This window comes from Lutra lutra, chromosome 5 (assembly GCF_902655055.1).
Source record: "Lutra lutra chromosome 5, mLutLut1.2, whole genome shotgun sequence".
NCBI lineage: Eukaryota > Metazoa > Chordata > Mammalia > Carnivora > Mustelidae > Lutra > Lutra lutra.
The window spans coordinates 62,121,683-62,144,391 of record NC_062282.1 but is presented as its reverse complement, the minus strand read 5'-3'; the positions used below and the strand labels follow the sequence as shown (position 1 = coordinate 62,144,391).

General features: G+C 37.5%; 1 protein-coding gene across 8 annotated transcripts in view; it reads left to right on the top strand.

Moving 5' to 3' along the window:
- FBXW11 (F-box and WD repeat domain containing 11) overlaps window positions 1-22,709 on the top strand; it is a 121,228-nt gene that overhangs the window by 23,347 nt on the left and 75,172 nt on the right. For 5 of the 8 annotated variants that reach the window (XM_047730782.1, XM_047730786.1, XM_047730789.1 and 2 more), the window contains one exon: window positions 13,853-13,954. The exons of the other annotated variants lie outside the window; for them this stretch is intronic. In XM_047730782.1, the coding sequence (XP_047586738.1) occupies window positions 13,853-13,954 (102 nt within the window). The remainder of the gene's footprint in view (window positions 1-13,852; window positions 13,955-22,709) is intronic. 8 annotated transcript variants of the gene reach the window in all.

Below are 22,709 nucleotides of genomic sequence, written 5' to 3'. Positions count from 1 at the left end.
TATTTATCATCTGTCTGTTTCTTCAAAGCCTTGTGTTCTTTCTCCTTCCCACCTGGGGAAGGAAAAGAAAAACTCTTCTGATGGTTTTAGAAGCTGTACCTCCAGCTATCACCTTAGTTCGGGGAATGTTCAGTGGTGGCTTGCACTCTCAAGAGCCAGAGGCCCAGGAGCAGCAAGGCCTCTAGGCTCTAATAGGTGGACAGCAGCGTATTCTCAGTACCTGGGGAGATGGAGAAGAGAAGGCCAAGAAAAAGGCCTTGACTACCCCTGCCTGGACTGCCTTTATAAGACCTCATGCTTTCTTCCCTCCTTCATTCCAGGCTTGCCTCATTCTCTTCAGATCCAGTCTTTTCTACTGGTATGTGACTTCTTTGTTGGAATTTTAGGTTGGCTTTTACTAATAACATAGTAGCTAATATTTATTGCGTGTCTGCTTTAAAGTAGCCAGCCGTTCCTCCCTAGCCCTCTGAATAGCTGCCTTACTTAAGGTCAGGTCGTGTTGGATCTGGGATCTTAACCTCAGCCCAGTAAATGCTTTCTTAGGGAAAATATACCCTAAGCAATTAAAATCTACAAAGTCATGGGTTTGATGTGCTAGTTATGTATTTTTTATAATATATTTAAATTAAGCATATAGCTCTTAAACATGAACACATGTTTATGTACCACCAAAAGTCACCTTGAATATTAAGCCTTGGGAAATGTTCCTATATTCTACTTTTTGTCTTATCCATTTATCCATGAATAGTTCAGTATGTATCTGTAATAGATGAGGGCATAAGAACAAAACAAAAGATTATTATTAGAGATTTTGTTTATTTATTTGATAAAGAGAGAGAGACCACAAGAGAGGGAACACAAACGGGGAGTGGGAGAGGGAGAAGCAGGCTTCCCGTTGAGCAGGAGCCTGATGCGATGTGATGTCAGGCCTCGATCCCAGAACTCTGGGATCGTGACCTAAGCTGAAGACAGACACTTGACGACTGAGCCACCCAGGTGCCTGGGAACTAAGCAAAAGATTACTAAATGCATATGCACAGGGGTACCTGGGTGGCTTAGTTGTTAGGCGTCTACCTTTGTCTCAGGTTATGATCCTGTGGTCCTGGGCTCGAGCCCCGCATCAGGCTCCCTGTTCCGCCATGGTGCTTTCTTACTTTTGTGATGTTCTCTATCCTTTCCAAGTAGCTGATTCTTAGAGAAACATAGGACTATACATATGCATGTACATTTTTCCGAGTTAAAATTGCATAATTTATTGATGGTAGATGGTGAACCAGTAAGCTGACGCAGGAATGCCTGCATGTAGTTGTCAGTTTTGTCGAGGACAGTGATGACACATTTTATGGTATTGACAATCAGTATTAGAGTATTATTCCTATAGTTTATTTTCAACTTTCTCCTTTTTCTCAGTTCAGATATGTAGTGACTTTTGCTAGTTAGTATATACTTAAACCTTACTTTATCCCCACCCCCCATTTGAATGATTACAATGACACCTTGAATGTAGGAAGATAAAAACAAAATAAGTGGGAAAATGAAAATAAAAGAAAAAAATGTAGGAAAAGAAGATGAATGAAGAAATAAAGTTATGTAAAAATGCACAGAATAAGGTTAGTTGTTAACAGGAGGGGCACAGATTAATCTCTGCTTGTAACAGTGTTCTTTGTAGCTGTTTGCAGGAATTCTGCATTTTTAGATGATAACTATATTTCTTTTCCTAAGGTTTTTAAATTTATTTGGTGTTTGTATTTGGTAATGCCATTCTCATTACTTATTTGGAATGAAGTGCCTGTAAAAATGTGGGTCAGGTTTCTCAGTGTTGGGTTTCAGAGCTCTTTGGAAAATAAGGACTCTCTTTTCTGTTGTGTCTTCTTTGTACAGTCTTCTTAGAGTTTTGATTAGTTCATCCTGTTATGTAGGTTTTCCTTTCCCTAGTATCTGTGGTATAGCATGAATGAGATATTCTTGGAACATTTAGTTTTGAGTATATTTGTTTGTTTTAGAATAAAGTGATTTCTTAGGAAAGAAAGTAAGTATATAAGAATGTTTCTCCAGCAGAATACTGTGTCTTTGGCCATATCAAATACCTTTTTTGAGATTTGCCTGTTGTATTTGAACTAAATATTTAAGGTTTGTTATGATTTTTTCGGTTAAAGTGGCAGAAAAGCCAACTTAAAGCTGTCATAAGCCAGAACAAGGAAGGAATGTGTAATTTGAAAAATCTAGAGGTAGGTGTGGATTCAGGTTTCTTTCTCAGACTCAAAAGTGATACCTCCAGGTAACCAACTCCAGACTCTCCCTGTGGTAGCATGAAGACATCAGTAGCTCTGACTTTCATCCTGTCATGTTCAATATCAGTGGGAAAGAATCTCTTTTCTTTAGGCTTCCATAGAAGCCCTGGGATTCGATTTAGAACATGTGCCCACCACTCCTGAATCAATCACTGTGATTAGGCAATGTGGCCAAAAAACAGATGTCCACCATCAACCCCTTAAAATTATAACATATTCTTCTCTGGCCCCGAATCAAGTTTTTGCTCTGCATGTAGACTTTCTGGACTTTCCATGTTAATTATTTGATAACTTAACAAATATTTATTGAGTTCCTGCTGTGTACAGGCACTGTAAGGACTTAAAAACATTACATTATAAATTGGTAAACTCCCTTACCAATTGCTTGTAAATTACACTATTTTTAATAAATTATTATTTGGAAATGTCTAATTTTTACTTTCATTTTCTTATTTGAAGATTTTGTTTTATTATTATTGATTTATTATTTATTTATTTTAAAAAGATTTTTTTTTTAAGATTCTATTTATTTATTTGACAGAGATCACAAGCAGGCAGAGAGGCAGGCAGAGAGAGAGGAAGGGAAGCAGCCTCCCCACCGAGCAGAGAGCCTGATGCGGGGCTCGATCCCAGGACCCTGGGACCATGACCCAAGCCGAAGGCAGAGGCTTTAACCCACTGAGCCACTCAGGTGCCCCTATTTTTATTTATTTATTTTTTTTAGTGAGAGCTTGAGCGCATAAGCTGGGGAGCAGGAGGAGAGGGGCAGAAGGAGAAGGAGAGAAAGATTCTTACACAGGCTGCACATTCAGTGCAGAGCCCGACGTGGGGCTTAGTCTCAAAATTCCGAGATCATGACCTGAACTAAAGTCAGAAGTTAGAGGCTTAACTAATTGAGCCACTGAGGCACCCCCTGAAGATTTTATTTTTAAGTAATCTTTACATCCAACATGGATCTCAAACTTACAACATTGAGATCAAGAGTTGCATGCTCTACCAACTGAACCAGCCAGGCGCCCCGGGAAATAAAATACAATTTTTAAAAGAAGACTTACTACTTTATGATTTTCCTGTGGTTTATAGACCAGTTTATGAATTTATTTTCAAAGCAATAGTATTATCACCCTTTCAGCCTTTTGTCTTTTCATTCACATCCCAGTCTTGGTAGCTGTTTCTTTTGTTTCTTTGTAGAATTTTAACTCATCAGTGAAAAGAAATGTGGCTTAAAAAAATAGAGAAATGTGGCTCGTGGATTATTTTTCCTCTTAAACACAGTAGGAAATGTCCCTGTGAGATTTGTCTTCTGATCCTCCTCTCAATTCTGTATTCTCTCTGAGTTAATGAAAAATTTTATTATGATGGTGACATCTGTGTTCTGTGCTTTGTAGAACATCTTGGCCGAGGGCTTATAGCTGAGTCATTCATAAAGTTATTAAAACAGTGAAGTTGAACAGTGTTTTTAACAAGTCCAGTATCTCTTAAATTTATATTTGGGCATTCCATCTTAAACTTCATTACTTCCTTTGTGTGAGGACTTCCAGAGTGCTACAGTCTACCCATGTCCATATGTACTCCTGCAAAAAGAGTCTGAAACTTGCAGGGTGACCTTACTGTAGCATGTGTTTAGCAGTAATTATCTGCTGTCGAGACTAGGTGCTTTCAAGGGGATGCACACCAAAAGCACGATGTGAGAGACTTAGAGGACCTGGGCTAGAAAAGCATTTTAAGAAGATGGACGGAATGCTCTGTAGAGTTCCTTTCAGCTCCAGAATATAATGAAATCTCTGGCTTCAAGCAGCGAGAACTCTCTTTACCCAGTTGCCTGCAGGAGACAGACAGTGTGAAGGGAATCAAAGACATCCTTGCTGTGCAGCAAGCAGCAGGAATCCCTTACTAAGGCAGCCTTAGCCCCTGGCTGAGACAGATTCATTTGTTCGCAGAGCCCAGTGGATTGTGAGGCACACTACTTCACTCTTATTTGAAACCAAGGTCAGCCTAGGATAGGAGGACAATGGGCTATATGAGAAAGTAGAGCAAGTGTAAAGTTTGCTATAAATGTAATTAAGGGATGATAAAATATACCCTTTTATACGTTGGCTTTGACAGCTCACTTTTCATGCTATTCCCAGCTGGAGAAGCAAAATTTTGATTACCATTGTTTTCTCAATAAGTCAACATACAGTTGAATGTGTTAGTGTACGTATAAAATTTTAAAAAAGATTGAGACTGCCAACTTGGGATGTGTGCTTCTTCGGGATGGGGCTTGTATATATATTTGAGAAGTGAGCAGTGTTTAGAAAATATTAGAGGGCTCGTTCAAATGCTGTTAAGGTTTAGCTTCAAAAGGTTTCTTTGTAGGATCAACTTTCATTCTATAGGTGCTTGTTCAGACCTAATAATGAAAGAGGAAGCATGAAGGAAGCTTTGAAAGTCTTTGAAAGATTTTTATTTATGGTGTTATGGTGTTTTTAAAATATCCTTAGGGTTTAAGTTTTAATACTCTTAAAGCGGAGAAACTGCATTTCTTTAAATATTTTATACTTTTTAGGAATTTAGCTGTGTTCTTTAGTGGACTGGGAAATAGTATAGTTTTATTTCCAGAAACAATTTTAATATCACAGTACTTGGTTTTGAGAATTCTTCATTGTCTGTTGAAGCATTTAGTGTACTGACATGTTCAATAAGCCTTTTTGAGTGACTACTTAGTTTAAAATGAAAAGTTAAAAGAAGATTATGATGTGGTCTGACTGTAATTGAGTCATTCAGACCCATTGTGAGTAGATACAAGTCAAGTCATCTTCCTGAAAGTGGTATCTCCTCTTAGAAAAAATGAGAATATCTGTTATATCAGAGAAAAAATTTTTTCACTTTAATTTTCACTTTCACGTTCTTTTAAGATCATGGCAAATTTTGCGCTCTCTCACATGAAAGTAGGGCAAGAATTTTAATTTAGTAGAGCGTAGGTCAATCAGATCCTGTGCAGACATGTTCAGAAGTTCTCTGATTAAAGGTGTTTTTTTTTTTTTTTTTTTTTCCCAATTAAAGTATCTTGACTCAAGAGAATTGGTAGAAGGACTAGGAAGGGGTGGAGCCAGGGCTTGTATTTGGAATCGTAAGAAACTGGAAGTTGGGTTAATTTAGAGTGGGGCCTGTTCTCTGGTATAGATAATGAGATCAGATGTCCCTCAAGTCTCAAATGATGTCTAAAACACAAGGTGAATATTTAGTTCTCTCTCCTGGAAGTCCTCTCAGGTGTCATGTAGTGTGGAGTATGATTGTCAGATATTTGGAAATGGCAGCCTCATAAGACAGAACACCAGTACCTAAGAGTTATCTGGCAAGTACCCTGAGCTATCTAGAAGCCTCAGGCTTTGAAATGAATTTAGGTTAGCATCCTTGTCCCCTCACAGTGTAACCAAATTCTGATACCTAGCTTAACCCCATCTGTTGTCCACCTTCACCGAAGGGGAATAGACTAGAACTGGGGACAAGTTGCTATGACCAGAGCCTTAAGAGACAGTGCAGAAGTGCCAGTTACTCTGTTTTGAGGTGGCCTGGTGGAGAGATGATTGAGAAAACTGAGTACTGTGTTGCCCATTGTCTGTCAGCTGATCTGAAATCTATAGTAGACACCCCCCCAAAAGTAAAATAAACATCACCTATATTTAATTCTGGTATTTTGTACATATTTTATGTTTTATTAAATAAAAATGTGGGATCATAAATGGAAGTCCTTTATTTGTAGCCTTTATTCACTTAATGTCTCTTGAACTTTTTCCGTGTATTTTAACTTTCTGTGTATTGTAAACATCCTTCTGGGTCAATACATATACTCCTACAACATGATTTTTATTTGTAGACACATAATATTCTGTCTTCTGGATGATCTATAATTTGTATAGCTAGTCTCTATTGTTGGGCCTTTTTTTCCTTTGCTATTATGACTGATGTGATAAACTTAGCTGTATTTTTGGACATGTCTTTATTTTTTTCCCTACTATAATTTCCTGCAGTTGAAATTGCTGAGTTAATGACGTGCATGTTTTTCAGCTATTGAATATGTATTGATAAGTTGAACAGGAGAGGTTGTACCTATTACACTCCCATCAGCAGTTTAGATGGGTAACAAGTAGATAAAATTTATAAATAGGTGAGAAAAAATTGCTGCTCAAGGGAGTTTAATGTCAAGCAAAGGAAGTGAGAGGCAGTATAATTTAGTGAAGAAAGTAGGGATTTTGGAGTTAGAATGGCAAATCTGCTACTTTTGACCTCTGGTAAGTTATTTTCTATGTCTGGTCCTCAGTTTCTTCCTCTTTAAAGCTAACCTACCAGTCTGGCCAGAGGTGGGGTGTGAGAGTTAATGAGATCACAATAGTACAGTATGCAGCACACAGTAGGCACGCTGAAATATGAGTGTGCATCCCCCTCCCAGTTTATCTTTTTTTGTAAACTTTCGTTTTACCTTTATCATTTTCATTGAAAAGGAGATTAAGCTTGTAGTTTAGTCATCTCCCCTAGTTCTGAATAACCTTCCTCTTTGGACCACAGATGCTAATTGACAAAGGCCCAGATGTACTTAATTCAACTGTTTAATTCTCTCCAGTCTCAGGATTTGTGGATCTTGGTAAACCCTTTTGGGATTGGGTTCAGACTGATCTGACCTGGAGCTTGCTGGGGGCATCTGTTCCTTTTTGGCAGCTGAATCTCATACTGGGCCTAGTACAACCGAGGACCCATGTGGCTCTGCCGGAAATAGATTTATTTTGTTACATCCTGTTCTCTGTCATGCTGCTTAGAATAGAGATTTTGCTCCCCCACCCCCATATATCTAATCCTTCTTTCCAGCAGCTTCTGTGAGAGCTCTGGAAAATCTGGTGACATTTTTGTATCCTGGGTGGTGGTTGTAAAGTGGATAAGGATATTTTTTTTCCTTTGGAGTTACTCAGGACTAAGGTGTTACCACTTTAAGATTTATTGCTATTTTTGAGGGTCACTGGGTAAAATACTTTTCTAGCATTCCAGCATCTTGACACATTTTAAACTACAGTTGTTTAAAATGGACTTAGTTCATTCTTGGGAAAAGAATTTGTTTTTATTTAAGTTGTCAAGTTACTATTTATGACATATAGCAACTTATATAATTACTTATATAATTAAAGTATCATTTAAAATTATGCAATATGGTATAAACTGTTATCATAAGTACTAGATATTCATTGGAGAAAAATCAGAAAATATGAATGGATAAAAATTCAAAAAGAAAAATTACCTTCATCCATGTACCAAAGATAACTGCATAGATCCATTTTAATTTTATTAGCTTCAGGTTCTGGTATCTCATCTGAGATAATCATTCAAGATGAGGTAATTGTCTGGACATTGAAAGATCTGTTTTTTTATATTATTATAGGGTTTAAGGAAGGTTTGGACTCTGGCTTTGAGTCCTGATTTCATTCCTGTTTGGTGATGTTTGAAGCTCTAAAACTTGTAGATAGTATCATTTTTCCTCACTCTTAGCCTGCTTTTTTCTTTCTCCTTCCACTGCCTTCTGTTCCCCATATATTTTTCTTCTTTTAACATATATCCCAGCCTGAAAATGCTCTGTGGTGTATTAACAAAAGTAGGTAGTTGATGCAGTAACTTTTTTGGTTATATGTCACATGTCAAATTCTGCTATAATAAAATACCATCATAAGGAAAGGAAAGTCTTTCACACATGGAGGCACTGGACTGGTATTTGTCTCTTGAAAAGGCTTTGGAGAATGCCTTTAAATTGTGTATTAACTTTTATTCTACAACCTGATTATTGTATTATGGTTCTTGGTTATAAAAGCAATACAATTTTTTGGTGGGAGTTTGCTCTTATAGGTTGCCATCAAACATTTTAACAGCAAGAAGCCTAGGTTCTGAATCTTTGGGGATGCTTTTAAAAGCTTTCTGTGGCCCTGTTTTCATTACAACTACTGCTGCTTCTTGAAAAGCAGCAGTCTGAGAATCTAGACACAATAGGGATAGTTCCTGATTTGGATGAATTTTAATATTTGCTTTATTTGCTTTGAGGTGAAGACAGCCTCTAGCTGAAAGAATGGATACTCTTTAGCTTGCACATCCAGGTTTAGTGAGCTGGAGTTACATAATCTCCTTGAGCCTGTCTGTTGTATGATTCTTCAGCACCAAATCCCTACTCCTGGATAGAGATTCCCAGTGGAGAGTGTTATGGCCAAAGAGTAACCATAAAATGGACTTTTTTTTTTTTTTAACTACTTCTATTACTTGGTACCCCCCATTTTGTTATCATGGCACTGTTTGTTTTGTATCCTGTTCTATTAGTAGGGCATGGTGGAAGTTGTATTGAAAAACAAAAAACAAAAACCTAGACTGAGCATGAAAATTGACTTTAGAAATGTACTTCCAAAGGTAAGTGCCAGCCCTTGTATGTACTTTTTGTAGCCTGGCTGAAAGAAATTTGTGTTGGTTGTAAAATAAAAATGAGAGGCTGTCTTGTTAGATTCTCCAGGAGACTTCTGTTTCTTACTTCTCTTCAACATGCTTCCCAGCTGCCAAGGTTCTTTCTTTGATGCTGGCTTGAGTTGGCTTGGCTCTGGCTTGATACTTTGCTTTGTCCCTGACTTTTAGTCTAAGAACATCACCCTAACCCTTGCCATTATGTTGCATGACCTGCTTCTACCCGTTGACAGATATGGTTGAAACAGTATGTATGCGGAGTTGCTGAAGAAAGCTCTTGGGCATGTTGATGGTAAATTGGACTGCACACTTGGGAAGGATTGGTTGTTTTACTGGTGAGCTGTATATAGCACACAGTGTATAAGAGCTGTTGTCTACAGGTTCAAGTCCCAAGTTTGATGGAATGGTTTATGAAAGACCTCTGTGATTTGGCCTCTCAGCTTTCCCCATTTCATACTGAAATACTTTAGTAAAGCTAAATTAATTGCAGATCCTTGAGTAGGATGTGCCATTTCTTAGCTCTTTGGCTTTGCTTATGCTATTTATTCTGCCTGGAATGTCTGTCTTTCTCTTTTTACCCTGGCTGCCTCCTACTCATCCTTTATGGCTTAGTTCAGGCATCCTCCTCCTTTGGGTGGGTTAAGTCTATTTTGTGTGTGTGTGTGTGTGTGTGTGTGCGTGCGTATGTGTGTGTGTGCGTGTGTGTGTGTGTATGTGTTACACTGCACATTCTCAGAATTCCCTCCTATGAACTCCTGGACAGGAGAGAATGTCTTAATTGCTTTTCTGTCTGCAGATGTAAGTTCCAGTAAGCTGTTTGTTGAATGGAGTAGTATTTAAGCCTTTTAGTTATCTCAAACATGGTGACAAGAGATAGATGAGTCTGGTAATGATTCTGTGGGAGGTGGTTTAAAGAAAAAAAATAAGGGGATTTATAGGAAACCCCTAAATTTATACTTATACTTTTTATATTTATACTTACTTATAGAAAGTAAGGCATATTTCTGAAACAGAGTGATGTTAGAGAGAGAGTAACATAAAATACCTCTTCGGCTAGCTTTTAAAAGAATTGCCTCTTTGAGAAGGAATCAGGGCAGGATATTCAAAACAATCCTATCTAGAAACAGACCAAAGTTAGCTTTTGTGAGTTCTCCTTCAAGCCAGCCAATTAGAAGACAAGGTGCCTGCAACCACTTTTTCCTTTTGATTTGTGGTTCCTATGGCAATAGGAAGAGAGCCTAGGACATTTCTCTCCTACCTCTTTTAATAACTTTTTGCTTTTGAAAAATGCCAAAAGCTATTGTTCTTGTCTTTACTGACTTACAGTGTTTCTCAGCATGGTGGCCCTGATTTTGTGGTTTTTGATTGTACAGTGGGTATGACAGAATTAATAAACAATATCAGTTTCCTTGACTAATGCTATTTTCTTTGGCTATAGAACCTGCAAATATAATCAATCTAATTGGGTATTTGCTGTTAATATTAGAACCCTGTGTGAAGCATTTCTTATTCCTTATGAATAATTCTGAATTAGAATACTAGTCATTACAAGTAGCTAAATGTGAAATCAGAGCAAACATTTCTTGGGGGTTTTCTGCCCCTGAGAGGCCTCTCAAGTGTCCCTATTGTGACCCCTGTGGGTTTCTCTTGAGCTTGAGGCTGAAGTCTCAAGAGGAAAGAGGCTTAGTTTGTATTGTTGTTGGCTTAATAAGTAGGTCAATAAGCATTTGTTAAAATTGATAAATACCCGCAGTGTGAGGGTAAGTTTTTGAAACATATTTTAATAATGAGTTGGTGTTCCTCAAGTTTAAAGAGAGACCAGTAAAAAAAGAAAAAAGAGAGACAAAATAGTCTGCCTTGTGAAGATAGCTAATATGAAGAAATCTTTACATTATTCTGTTGAAGAATAATAGATAATAGTTATTCCACAAGTCAACATAGGTTTCCAATGAGGCCCCTAAATTTAAAATTAGAAGTGCCAAGAATCGGTTACTACTGTGTTCCTAGCTGCATTTTAATGCTCTTAGTTGATAAATGCAGAACTTTTATTTTTATCCATTGTTTTCAAATTTGAACAATGTCTTCTTGGGCCATTATACTTAAGAGAGCCTCGTTTAGACTAGCAGGTACATCCTTATTAAAAGATGGGTGTATTTCTGTTGTGTAAAGACTTTTTTCAACACTGTGGTTGGTTTCTTAATTGTGTATGAAAGTAAAGAAGTTCTAATACCTTTAATAAATACTGGCATCACTCTCTGTACTCCACAATGTCTTTCATAGAGATTACAAATTCTTGGAAATTAGATTTAAGAGGGTTCTTACCTTTTCCTGAATATACAATTTCAGTATCAAGCTTTTAAAAACATTTGTAGTAGATGGCTAATATTTTGAAATTAAGTTTTCAGAAAATTTTCTTTTTAGTTGTTTTCCATATATTTGTAACTATTAGGTCATTAGATGGTTAGGAAACTTTGGGAAGATCATTATTTTTCTTCTTTGGGCTTTAGTTTCTTTTAAAATCAGGGATGCAGGTGCAGACTAAATTGTCTTCCAGTTCTGTATGATTCTTTGGTTTATTAAATGTGAAAATATGTCCTTTTAAAAAAATTTCGGATCCAAGCCATTAGCATAATCTAATCAGGGTACAGTATTCCTGTGTCTTCATAGTTTTACCGTTTGAGTCAAATACATATTAAATCTTGCAGAGGGAACCTGACTGGTTCTGTGGAATAAATGAAAATTCATTTGCAGGTGAACTTTGGTGTTAATTTGTTATCAGTTGTTGAATCCAGGTGTAATCCTTAAACTCTGTTCTCAGATCTGAGTGTTTCTGCGATTTGGATAATTATAAAGATACCTGAAAGGAAACTTAAAATTGAACTATGGGGGTGTTGGGAATTTATTTAATTTAAAATAATCCACGTAAGCAATGTCTATGAATGTAGTATGTCTGGGCCTTTTCTCTGCCCGTCTCCTTCTGGTGCATACTGATGTAAGTATTCTTTCAATAAGCATTTGCTAGATTTCTCTGGGTAGAGTGTTTGTTTTAATAGAAAGAAAACAGATTTATTTAGAGTCAGGCAGGATTAACTTCTAGTCCTAATTTTACTATCAAGTTAGCCATTGTTTTCTTGCTCCTGAACAAGCTGCTGTTTCAATAAATCAAGCACTCCTTTACTGGTCCTTGGATTCCTCATCTGTAAAATGGAATAATATCTCTCTAAAAAGAGTTTTTGTGGGGAAAAAAAAAGTTTTTGTGGGGGTTTACTCTGTTAACTGTCTAGCATATAACAAGAGCTTGATAAATGGCAGCTCTTTTTATTATATTATTATACAGACATTTATTCAGCATCTTTTGTGGCACTTGGAAAGTGTTGGGGTTACAAAATATGGAACCCTGGATGGTCAGTGATACATTTCTATATTGGCTGTGGTAAACTTTGCAGTAAAGATACATGTTGGAAATGTATGGTTGTTACAAAAAGGTGCTCGGTTTTAAAAATTCCATTTGATTTCTCTGGTTTTGTATTCTTTAAATACCTTTTCTAAATAATATCAATATTTGGGGCACTTGGGTGACTCAGTGGGTTAAGCATGTGACTCGATATCAGATCAGGTCTTAATCTCAGGGATGTGAATTCAAGCTCTGCACTGGGCTCCATGCTGGGCGAGGAGCCTTCTTTAAAATATATAAGTAAATAAATAGATAAATAATCTCAATATCTAGTTAAATTATAGGTGATATGTAAGGGGTAAGTGGCAGATGCTGGATAGGAGCCCAGGTCTATTTGATTTTAAGCATAGCTATCTTTGTTTATATTGTAATTGGGATGGCCACAGAATTTGTCTCCCAAATGAGAATGCTTTTGAGAATGAAAGCTATGCTGGGACCACAAGTGTAAACCTGGACTGTCCAAGGAAAAATGAGGATGTCTGACCAACCTAATTATAGCTAGGATAAACAAGTTTATGAGGTTGAGTCTAAAACTTCTGAAGCATTTTGGTTGAATCCAAACACCCACCCTCAGTTTAAAAAAAATTTTTTTTTGCATGGTTATTGTTTTTGCAGTAAACTAATTGACCTTAGATCTGCAGAAAAAAGTACTTATTGAATAATAAATAATCCAATGTCTTAAAAATACTAGCCATAATGCATATGTTCACTTTCATATTTTTTCTTTTTTCTTAATTCCATTAAGACCAGCAAGATTTTTAATAGAGAATGGGAATGGGTAAATGAAATAAGCCTTTAAGTTCTTACATGTGTCAAATGAACTTTATAAACAAAGTCTAAAATTAAAATCATCATATTCCAGAGTTTTTTCTTTGGGAAGGCAGAGATGTGGGTGTCACTGAAAAATCAGATATTTTTAAATCAGCTCTTTTATTGCCTGTATCTATCAGTCTATCACTCATCTTTCTTATTCCTTTTGCCTCATGTCTCTAGGTGTCCTGTGATTTTATTTAGGAAAGTACAAAACTGTACTCTATTAAAAACTCAGATGATCAGAGTTTTTACAATAGAAGCATCATAGTCTTGTAGAATTAATGGGGGTTTAATAGCAGACAATGAAGGTTTGAAATTCTGCCTCTCCCCTCCTTTGCTGTGTGTCCTTGTGCAAATGATTTAACCTCTGAGCCTCCATTTCTTTACTGTGGTGTGGGAATTAGAAAACACATTTAAAGTCCTGGGCACATAGTAGGTGATGTAATGACAGCAGTTATAATTTTATGACTCCTACTAGAAACTGTTATTTTTATGAAGTTATAGTCCCAATCTTACCGCTAATCTTGTGCATGCAGACTTTCACAGTTCCCTTTAGTGGGTTTTCATTTAAAGATTCTCTCTCTCCCTCTTGGTTCTGTTCACTGTGTCCTGAGGAATTAGTGGTTGGCAGCAGAAACCTCCTTTCTGTAGGACAGAAAGTGGGCCCTCTCCCAGGGTTTCAGTAGGTTGTCTAGGCCCACCATCCCCGACCTCCAAACTCCAAGGGTGCATCCCCCGCCCAACTAACATTCAAGTTGCCTGTGTGAAGGAGTGATTTGTTGCGGCCTCTAACTGCTTCTTCTCTTCCTTCCTTTTTGTCATCCTGCAGTGTTCTGTGCCAAGGTCTTTGTGGCTAGGCTGCGCCAACCTGGTAGAGAGCATGTGCGCACTGAGTTGCCTGCAGAGCATGCCCAGTGTCAGATGTCTCCAGGTGCCTCTCTTCTTTCTTGTTGTAAATGTGTTTTTTACGTATGCCATGAACATTTGTTGAAACTTGCAGTAGTGTGTTTAATCCAATGTTAAGTCTGCTAAATGTTCTGTGTAACCCTCTGCTTTTCTCCAGCCTGGGTGCCCCACACGGAGGAGTTAGTACCAGGAGGGGCCCCTCTGAGAAAATGGGTCTTTGGCTGGGCCCGATTCTACTCCTCTTTTTCTGCTCCTGCTTTTATTCCCCTCTCCCCCTCTCCCCTACCTTGAAGTTCTGATTCTCACGTTTAATAGTTGTGCATGTGCCCACAAAACCCTGACATTTTCCATTTGGCTACTTTTAACAGTTCTTTGTTGAGTTGGGAGGGTTTCATAATTAAAGTGGTGATTTTTCTATTTTGAAACTCATCCTTTTGGCATGCTTTCTCTCCCTCCTTCAAAAAAGGAGTAGGGAGGGAATTACTAATTGTATAAAATCTCAAATTGAAGTTTATTAAAGGTCACAGCTTTATGCTGCCAATAACTGTTGGTTTGGGCCACTTCCCAAAGGCCAGATCTGACACCCGTCCTTAGGGTCCACCCAGGTTTCCAGGCCGAGGCTGGCAGAGAATTCCACAGATAAAAGTAAAACTTTTGGGGGTGGGAGTGGGGAGGGGTTGCTCAGGAAAAAAATGGGTTAGCAGGTGTGGGGCCTGAGTGCACTCACTTGGGATGGATTCTGAGCGAGACAAGGCAGAAAGCATTGTGGCTTTAGTGGGGAAGTTCTTTTTAGAGAAAACGTGTATTTAATTAAGTATGATTTCAGTAGCAATATTCAGTTTTCATCACTGCATATTCCACACAGTTCATTATATCTTTAAAAAGTGATATTAAATTCCTGGTGTCCTGTGGAGACTGCCCTGTTTTAGGAAAACATAAATGAGGAAATGAATTAGAGGGATATTGATGGCATGGATGACTTTACTGTTCTCTAAGTTATCTTTCTATTCATGTTCACAGTCTCTAAATGGAGTGGGGGAACCAGGAAAGAGGAGAATTTCATATTGGGATTGTGTATTTTATTTACTTATTGGCAAACATTCTGAGTAGCATTGGTATGGTTATTGATTCAAATTGCTTTCTTTAGAAAACTGTACTGGAACCTCAATAACACAGTTAACTAGAGAGTGAATTCCGTACAAGATCCAGTTGTTTTAGGAGTCTGCTTAAAAAGGCAGTACAACACCTAGGGTCCAGGGATTGGGTGTTTCAGTGAGGCTCCAATGTAATGTGTGCTTATCTTTGGAAAAGCAGCTTTCCTGCATGCAGTGTAACTTTAACAAAAATGTTCTTGAAGTGGCAGACGTTGTGTTGTTGCATGGACTCTCCTTGGTGCTAAATAATGGGTATTTGCGTTATAGTAATAGTTTGTTTTTCTGAAATGCTTATTACTTGAATGTTTAAAGTTAATTGTTAGTGGGGCGAGTGAGTTTTTTCCAGAAATTGAAGTAGGGGAGGAACTGTAGTGCAGATTGAAGTGCAGATTCTTTTTACTGCATTCAGTTTAAATTGACCAGTGGGAAACATTATTCAATGTATTTTAGTATCAGTATTGTGAATTTTCTGGAGGTGGGGTGTGTGGGAGGAAATAGGGGTTCTTACCTTGTTGAAAATGCAAACCCAAATGTGTTCAAAGTTCTTCGACTTATCTCTCCTAGGGAAAATCATTTAAGAGAAAAAATGTGAACTTTGCCTTGATTAGACATTGAAATATGGTGGAATACTGACTGATATTTACTGAAATGTGAATGGAGCAAATACTGCTTTAAGAGATCTATTAGGAATTGTGTTTATTTAGGTTTTTGTTTTCTTTATTGTATAATTGAGAGTCTGCAGCACAGTAGAATGAAGTATGCACTCAGCTGATTGGAATTAGCAAATCATTACTCTGTTTTGTTCCCTTTGTGAATGGAAGTAAACATATATTTAAGAACATGTTAGATTTCCTTCCAGTCTACTCACTGATTTTACGTATTACTGTTTTAACACCAGTGTTCCTGTTCTCTTTCTCCAGGCTCCAAACAGTGCTACAGTTTAGTTGATTTAATTTCGGCTTGGGTTTTCAAAGAATGCCTGTTAGTTTATATGCTACATCTTTGGTTTATCACAGAGATGACTCTTGCCTGACATTGCATACCTCTCAGGGAGCCCATTGAAAGAAGGCCTCAGAGGAGAACAGGTTACCTGAAGAGCCTGCTTGACTTTGCTTGGGCTCTGGGGTTGCATGACAGGGTCCTTCTTAAAATTACCACACCTGACCCATTGCCATTTGGAGCTTGAGCCAATTAGCCTGCCTGTGTGGGTGAATTAGCGTACCTTCTGAAAAGCAGAAATAAAGATAATAGTTACCTTTAGGCATTATGCATTCCCTCCAGGTTCTGCTTGCTGTGGGTGAGAAGGGAAAAGGGATTGCTAAGAATGAAAAAAAAAAAAAATCAATCACTCTTTTACCTCAATAAACTGTTAATCAAAAATAAAGACAACTTACCATCAACAGTACTTGCCGCTTCACATATATTAGTTTTGTGACAACCAGATGAGGTAGGTGTTATTTTCCCCATTTTTCACACGTGGAAACTGAGTTTCAGAGGAGATATGTGTTGTTGGACCCAAGTTAATACTACATAGCTGTGAAGTAGTAGAGCTGGCATTTGAACCCTAGCTCGTCCTGATTCCAAAATTGGTCTTTCCTCTGTGCTTGAATGCTACTATTTCTGGAATTTTCCATCTTAGTTTTGTGAAAACTTTACTTTTGAGATATCTGGTGTGTGGCTTGTTTAGCCATTGTTTATTTGAAAATAAAAAAAGAAAAACTTGCCAAATATTTGTAGGTGAAAAAAATTGCATTCCCATGGCCAAAATGAATCTTCCTGAATCTTAAAGCTAGTGAGTTTCCTGAATGGCTTTGCTGCGAGAAATTTACTGAGTATTTGGTATGTGCCAAGGCCTATATGGGTGCTGGCCACATAAAGATGAACAATACAAACTTGTTCCCTGCTCCGAAGGAATGTGTTGTAGTAAGCAGACCTGTTAAGGAAAATCCAGACTAAACTACAAGTAAAGTGTGAGACAGAGAATGTGTGTAATAAACTATGAAGTTATACAAATGTATATGTGCTTTTAAAAAAATGTGAACCAGTTTAAACAAGGACTAAACGCTTTTTTTTAAAGAACAGTTGAACTGGAATATCTGGATGTCTTTGAACAAGCTGAATTCAGTCAATTTCTCAGTTGGTTCAGCTCTCCAGATTGAACCAGTTGATTGTTACATTGAATAATCAAGAGTTCAGACCATGAAGAATTATTTGCTAAGGCATATTCTGGCATGGGAGTAATGTTAGTAATAGTGTGTATCGTTTATTTTCCATCTTCTTTTTATGTGTCAGGCTCTAGGTACTAGATTATTTCATTTAATCCTTATGGAAAAGTTATCCGTGATCGCTTTTTGGTATGTGCAGTTATTGAACTGAATTGACTTGCTTAAGGTTACACATTTGTTAAAGTGGCAGAACTGGGTTATGAACGTAGGTCTCGATAACTGCAAAGCCAGTGCCTTCGTCACCATGCTGTTGATAGTAACTTGGCAAATGCCATTTTTAGGTTGGAACAAATTCTCCTTTATTTCTAGTGTTAAAAGTTGGATGCTAACACGCCTAGAATGGTAGTATGGACTGACAAATTTTCTTGGGAATGCCATTTGCAAGCTCTCAGCTGGGGAGAGTATTAGCGATAAGCTTTTCTCAAGGCAAAGACTGATGATTTGGATTGACATCAAGGATCATGTGAATCAAGTTTTAGTGCCTCTTCCCTTCCAAGCTCTAGTATGGATAGTGCTGGACAATCAGTACAACTTTGTGACAGCTGCCTTTCTTGGTTCTTTTCTTACTTTCAGTATGGAGAGTGAGCCCCAGAGGAGTAAGAACACTATAGTTGGAGCTTACCGTGGGATGAAAGGATGTTTTTAGATATGGGCTGTAGCTTGGTAGAAAGAGTCCTGGCTCCGGAGCAGACAAGCTCAGTTCTAATCTTCTGCCTGCTGTTTAGTAGCTCTGTGACACAAGGCAAGTTACTTAACTTCCCTAAACCTCAGTTTCCTCATCCTTAAAAATACAGTTCTATCTGCCTACAGGATTTTGTGAAGGAGAGGACGGTAACAGCTATCCCTTACTGATTGCTTGTTTGTTGAGGGGATGAAAATCCCTTTCTGTCATTGCTTCTTCCTGCTTCCCTATTCAAAGAGAGGGGATTCCAGTCTTACAGTCTTGGATTCCATTCCAGGGCAGGCTAAGAATAGGATAAAGGACCAGGCGGATGATACGGCCCCAACTGTCAGGTGTTCTTTTGTTGAGCTGCTTCCGTTTGTCAGAGTGGGTGGTGCAACTCAATTGTCTTTGTCCTTTTTCTAATGAACATTGAGGTTTTATCATTTCTTGTTGCATATCCTGTTGTACTCTGAGGCTACTGGGAAGGCTTGGAGTAACCTTTTGGATTATTTAATGGCACAATCTGTTATATTTTATGAACACTAAAAAAATTCTTTTCTCTTTATAAGAAAATTTACAAAATATCATTACTTAAAAAAAAAAAATCAGTAAACTCACCACCCAGAGAACACCTGTTGTTTTAGGGTCTGTCTTCCTTGTTAGGCAAGGAGGAAACCATCAAATTGTGCAGGCTCTCTGAATTACTATGGTGATGATAGTGATTGTAACCAGTGGTGTTTTAAATGTCCTTTGGAACCCCAGAGTTTGACTTTGGAGTCACAAGCGGGTTAAAGGAGGGCCTAACATAGTGCTTACTCTGAATTTATCTCTGTTACACAGCAGGGCTCTTTGTAAGATTTTATGTGAAAAATTTTACTATGGAAATTCCCAAACATACAGAAAAATAAAGAGTACCATTCAGCTCAACCTTGAATAATATTCGAAATTAATGCTATTCTTAGTTTAGCTTTCTTCTTTTCCAGCTTAGTTTTTGCCAGGGCATTTTAAAGCAAATCTAAGATGGCCTATAAAGTAAAAAGATGTTAGAGAAATCAGTTTCATGTCAGCATTAAGAAAATTGTAAAAATGGTTCATAGATTTAAAGATAATATGATTGGTACTGAAAGTTATAAAAGACATAAAATTTCCTTTGACCTCAGGTCTTACTTTCCAAAGTATCACTTGATTAGTTTTCCAGTATCCTTTTAGTATATGTTGACCATTCTTCCCTGTCACCATATAAAACCCTATATGACCTTACTCTCTTTTATAGCTGCAATAATACTGCATTATATAATTTATCATTTAAAAAAGAATTTGGCCAATTCCCTATTGAGGAAACTTTAAACATCAGTTTTTTTGTATCCTAGCACTCCAATTTACTATTTTCACTGGACATTTATCTTAGGCTTGCAAGATTATGTCTTTAGAGTAAACTCCTAGAAGTAGAATTGCTTGACCAAAGAATACCAGTGGTTAATTAAATTATCTATATAGAAAAATTTAATAATCTCTCCCTTCCAATCTCCCCCTACACCCAAATGTTAACAGTTTGTTGTCTACCACTGTGTATTTGTTTTTGTTTTGTTTTTAACCTGAGGGTATATTACTGTACAATTAAGGGATTTTTCTTCCTTCTTTTAAATAGAAAAACTGATATAGCACCTTCCTTTAGTTCCTTTATTTACTTCACACTGTATTACAGATTTATAAAGTCCTCAGATTTATAAAGTCTAAATAACTCATCAGTGGTACTTTTATCATTCGTAGATTTGGTGGGGGGGTGATGAGAAAGAAGAGTACAGTTTTTTTTCTTTTTTGAATTACAACATAGTTATAGAGAAATCAGAAATCTCAAGTATATAGCTCACTGGTTTATCACAAAGTGGGTGGTGCTTTTTTTTGATAGGTGTGGCTGAATTGTTTTCATAGAGGTTGGAACATTTAATTAATTTATTAGAGAGAGAGAGAGAAAGAGAGAAGGAGGAAGAGAGCAGGGGGAGGGGCGGAGGAGAAGGAGAGAGAGACTCTTAAGTGGGCTCCACACCCAGCCTGTGGAGCCCTGGGCTTGATCTCACAACCCTGGGATCATGACCTGAGCCAAAATCAGGAGTTGGACACTCAACTGACTGAGGCACCCAGGCACCCCACTTGGACCATTTTATAGACTTTGAAAGTTCAGTGTACTAAAGAAATCACATTTCCTGTGGAAGAGAGCCTCTACTATGGGAAAATTAAAACTACATTTTGTGTTACTAATAGTTTTAATTTATGGTTTCTAAAACAGAGTGCATGATGATAAGGTTTAACAGTATAATTTGAGGATAGGGAGGCAAACAAATGGGATTCAGACCACATTAGAATATGTCCTTACATTTTCAACAAAAATGATGTCTTAGATCTCATATAACAGACACTTACTATGTTACTTATAAAAATGCTTATTTTATATGTTTCTGTTGATTTATATTTATTATTCCTTTTATGAAAGTAACACTTTTTCATTGCAGAAATTTTAAGTATAAAAAAGAAATGAACCATTCAGCCATAATCTCACTTCATTTTAGTGTCCATTCTTTTTTTCTTGACATTTTATTTCCATATATGTATTATATATATTTTTTGTTTCTTTGTTTATGTATAGGCCCATATTCTCTAAACTGAATTGTAACCTGATTTTTATCAATGTGGTTTATATTAGTAAAAGTCTCTATTTTCAATTGTCTGGGCGTACAGTAATTTAATCAGTCTCTCTCTCTCTCTCTTTTTTTTTTTTAAAGATTTTTATTTATTTATTTGACAGAGGGAGATCACAAGTAGGCAGAGAGGCAGGCAGAGAGGGGGAAGCAGGCTCCCTGCTGAGCAGAGAGCCAGATGTGGGGCTTGATCCCAGGACTCTGAAATCATGACCTGAGCTGAAGGCAGAGGCTTAACCAACTGAGCCACCCAGGCGCCCCTAATCAGTCTCTTTTGATGGACATTAAGGTCACTAAGTTTTAGTGTCTATGATTAATTCCTCAGATTGTATTATTCATTGGAAAAATTCTGACTCAGAGGAAGCATACAACCTTTCTTAGGGCTTTTAAATTTTGACCAAACTTCAAGGAAAAAGATTATTCTAATTTACATTACAGTAGTTTCCCCATTATCTGTGAGGAATATTTTCCAAGACCCTCAGTGGTTGTATGAAACTGCTGATACTACCAAACCCTGTATATACTATGTTTTTTTCCTATACATGTATATCTATTACAGAGTTTACTTTATAAATTAGGCACAATAAGAGAGGAACAAAAATAATAAAATAGAACAATTGTAACAAAATACTGTAATAAAAGTTGTGTGAACTTGGTCTCAAAGTATCTTATTGTACTGTACTTCTTATGATGAAATCTGATGATAAAATGCCTCCATGATGAGACGAAGTGAGGTGAATGACATAGGCGCTGTGATGTAGTGCTAGGCTACACGTGACTTTCTGATGACGAGTCAGAGGAGGATCATCTGCCTCCAGACTGCAGCTGACTGTGGGTAACTGAAGCCACAGAAAGTGGATCTGTGGGTCAGAGGGGACTGCTGTATTCCCAGCAATGTATGATCGTAGCAGAGATACATGCCCAGTAGAGAACTGGAAAACATAGGAAAGCACAAAGACCAAATTAAAAATCAGTCATTGTTTATTCATTTGTTTTTCTTCAAGCAACAAATATTTATGATGCTCCTACTGTGTGCCAGGGATTAATGTAGTGGATGGGTATACAGGATTTCCCAAAACAGACAAAAAGCCACTCTGTCACTCTGTCTTGGAACCTAAATTTCAGTAGGGGAAAAAAAGAAAATGAGTAGAGCACATAATATGTTAGATAGTAGTAATTGCTATGGAGGAGAAGTGAGCTAGAGCATTCCAAGATTTGGGGCTTTTATTCTGCATGAGATAGGAAGTCATTAGAGAATTTTGACCAGAGGACTAGTTTGTCTCTCTAACATTTAACAGGATCTTTTGCTACTGTGTCGATGATAAAATGGAGAGAGGAAGCAGGGAGACCAAATCTAAGGTTGGCTAGGATTCTTCAGAGAAACTGAACCAGCAGTAGATAGATGAGTAGGTAGATACGTAGGTAGGTGGTTAAATAGATATGTTAGAGCACTGGCTCATGTGATTGTGGCAAGTTTTTAAATTTGTGGGACAGACCAGCAGCCTGGAAACTCAGGCAGGATTTCTCTGTTGCAGTCTTGAGGCAGAATCTTTACTCTCAAGGCCCTCAGCTTATTGGGTGAAGCCCGTGTCCATTATGGAGGGTGATCTGCTTTACTCACAGTGTACGGGTTGTAAATGTAGATCGCATCTACAGAATACCTTCACAGCAACATCTATCTAGACCAGCGCTTGGGCAAATAACTGGCCGCAATCATCAGATATCTCTTCTTTAGAGGCCTTCTCTGACCACCCAACCTAAAATAACTTCCTGCTTTTCACTCTGTTCTTTTACCCTGCTTTTATTTTTTTCTTCATAGCACTTAGCACTGCCTGGAATTATATTCCGTGTTTTCTTCCCCCTCCTGTCTGTCATCTTTCTTCCCCACCAGAATCTGTCTTTTGTGGGAAAAAGGGTCCTTTCTTCTTCACTGCATGGTAAATATACCCATTTTCTAGAATAGCATATGAATAGCATAATAAATAGGAATATGAAGGAATGGCTGTCTTTAAGCTTTGTTAGGATTATATGGTATAGTGGA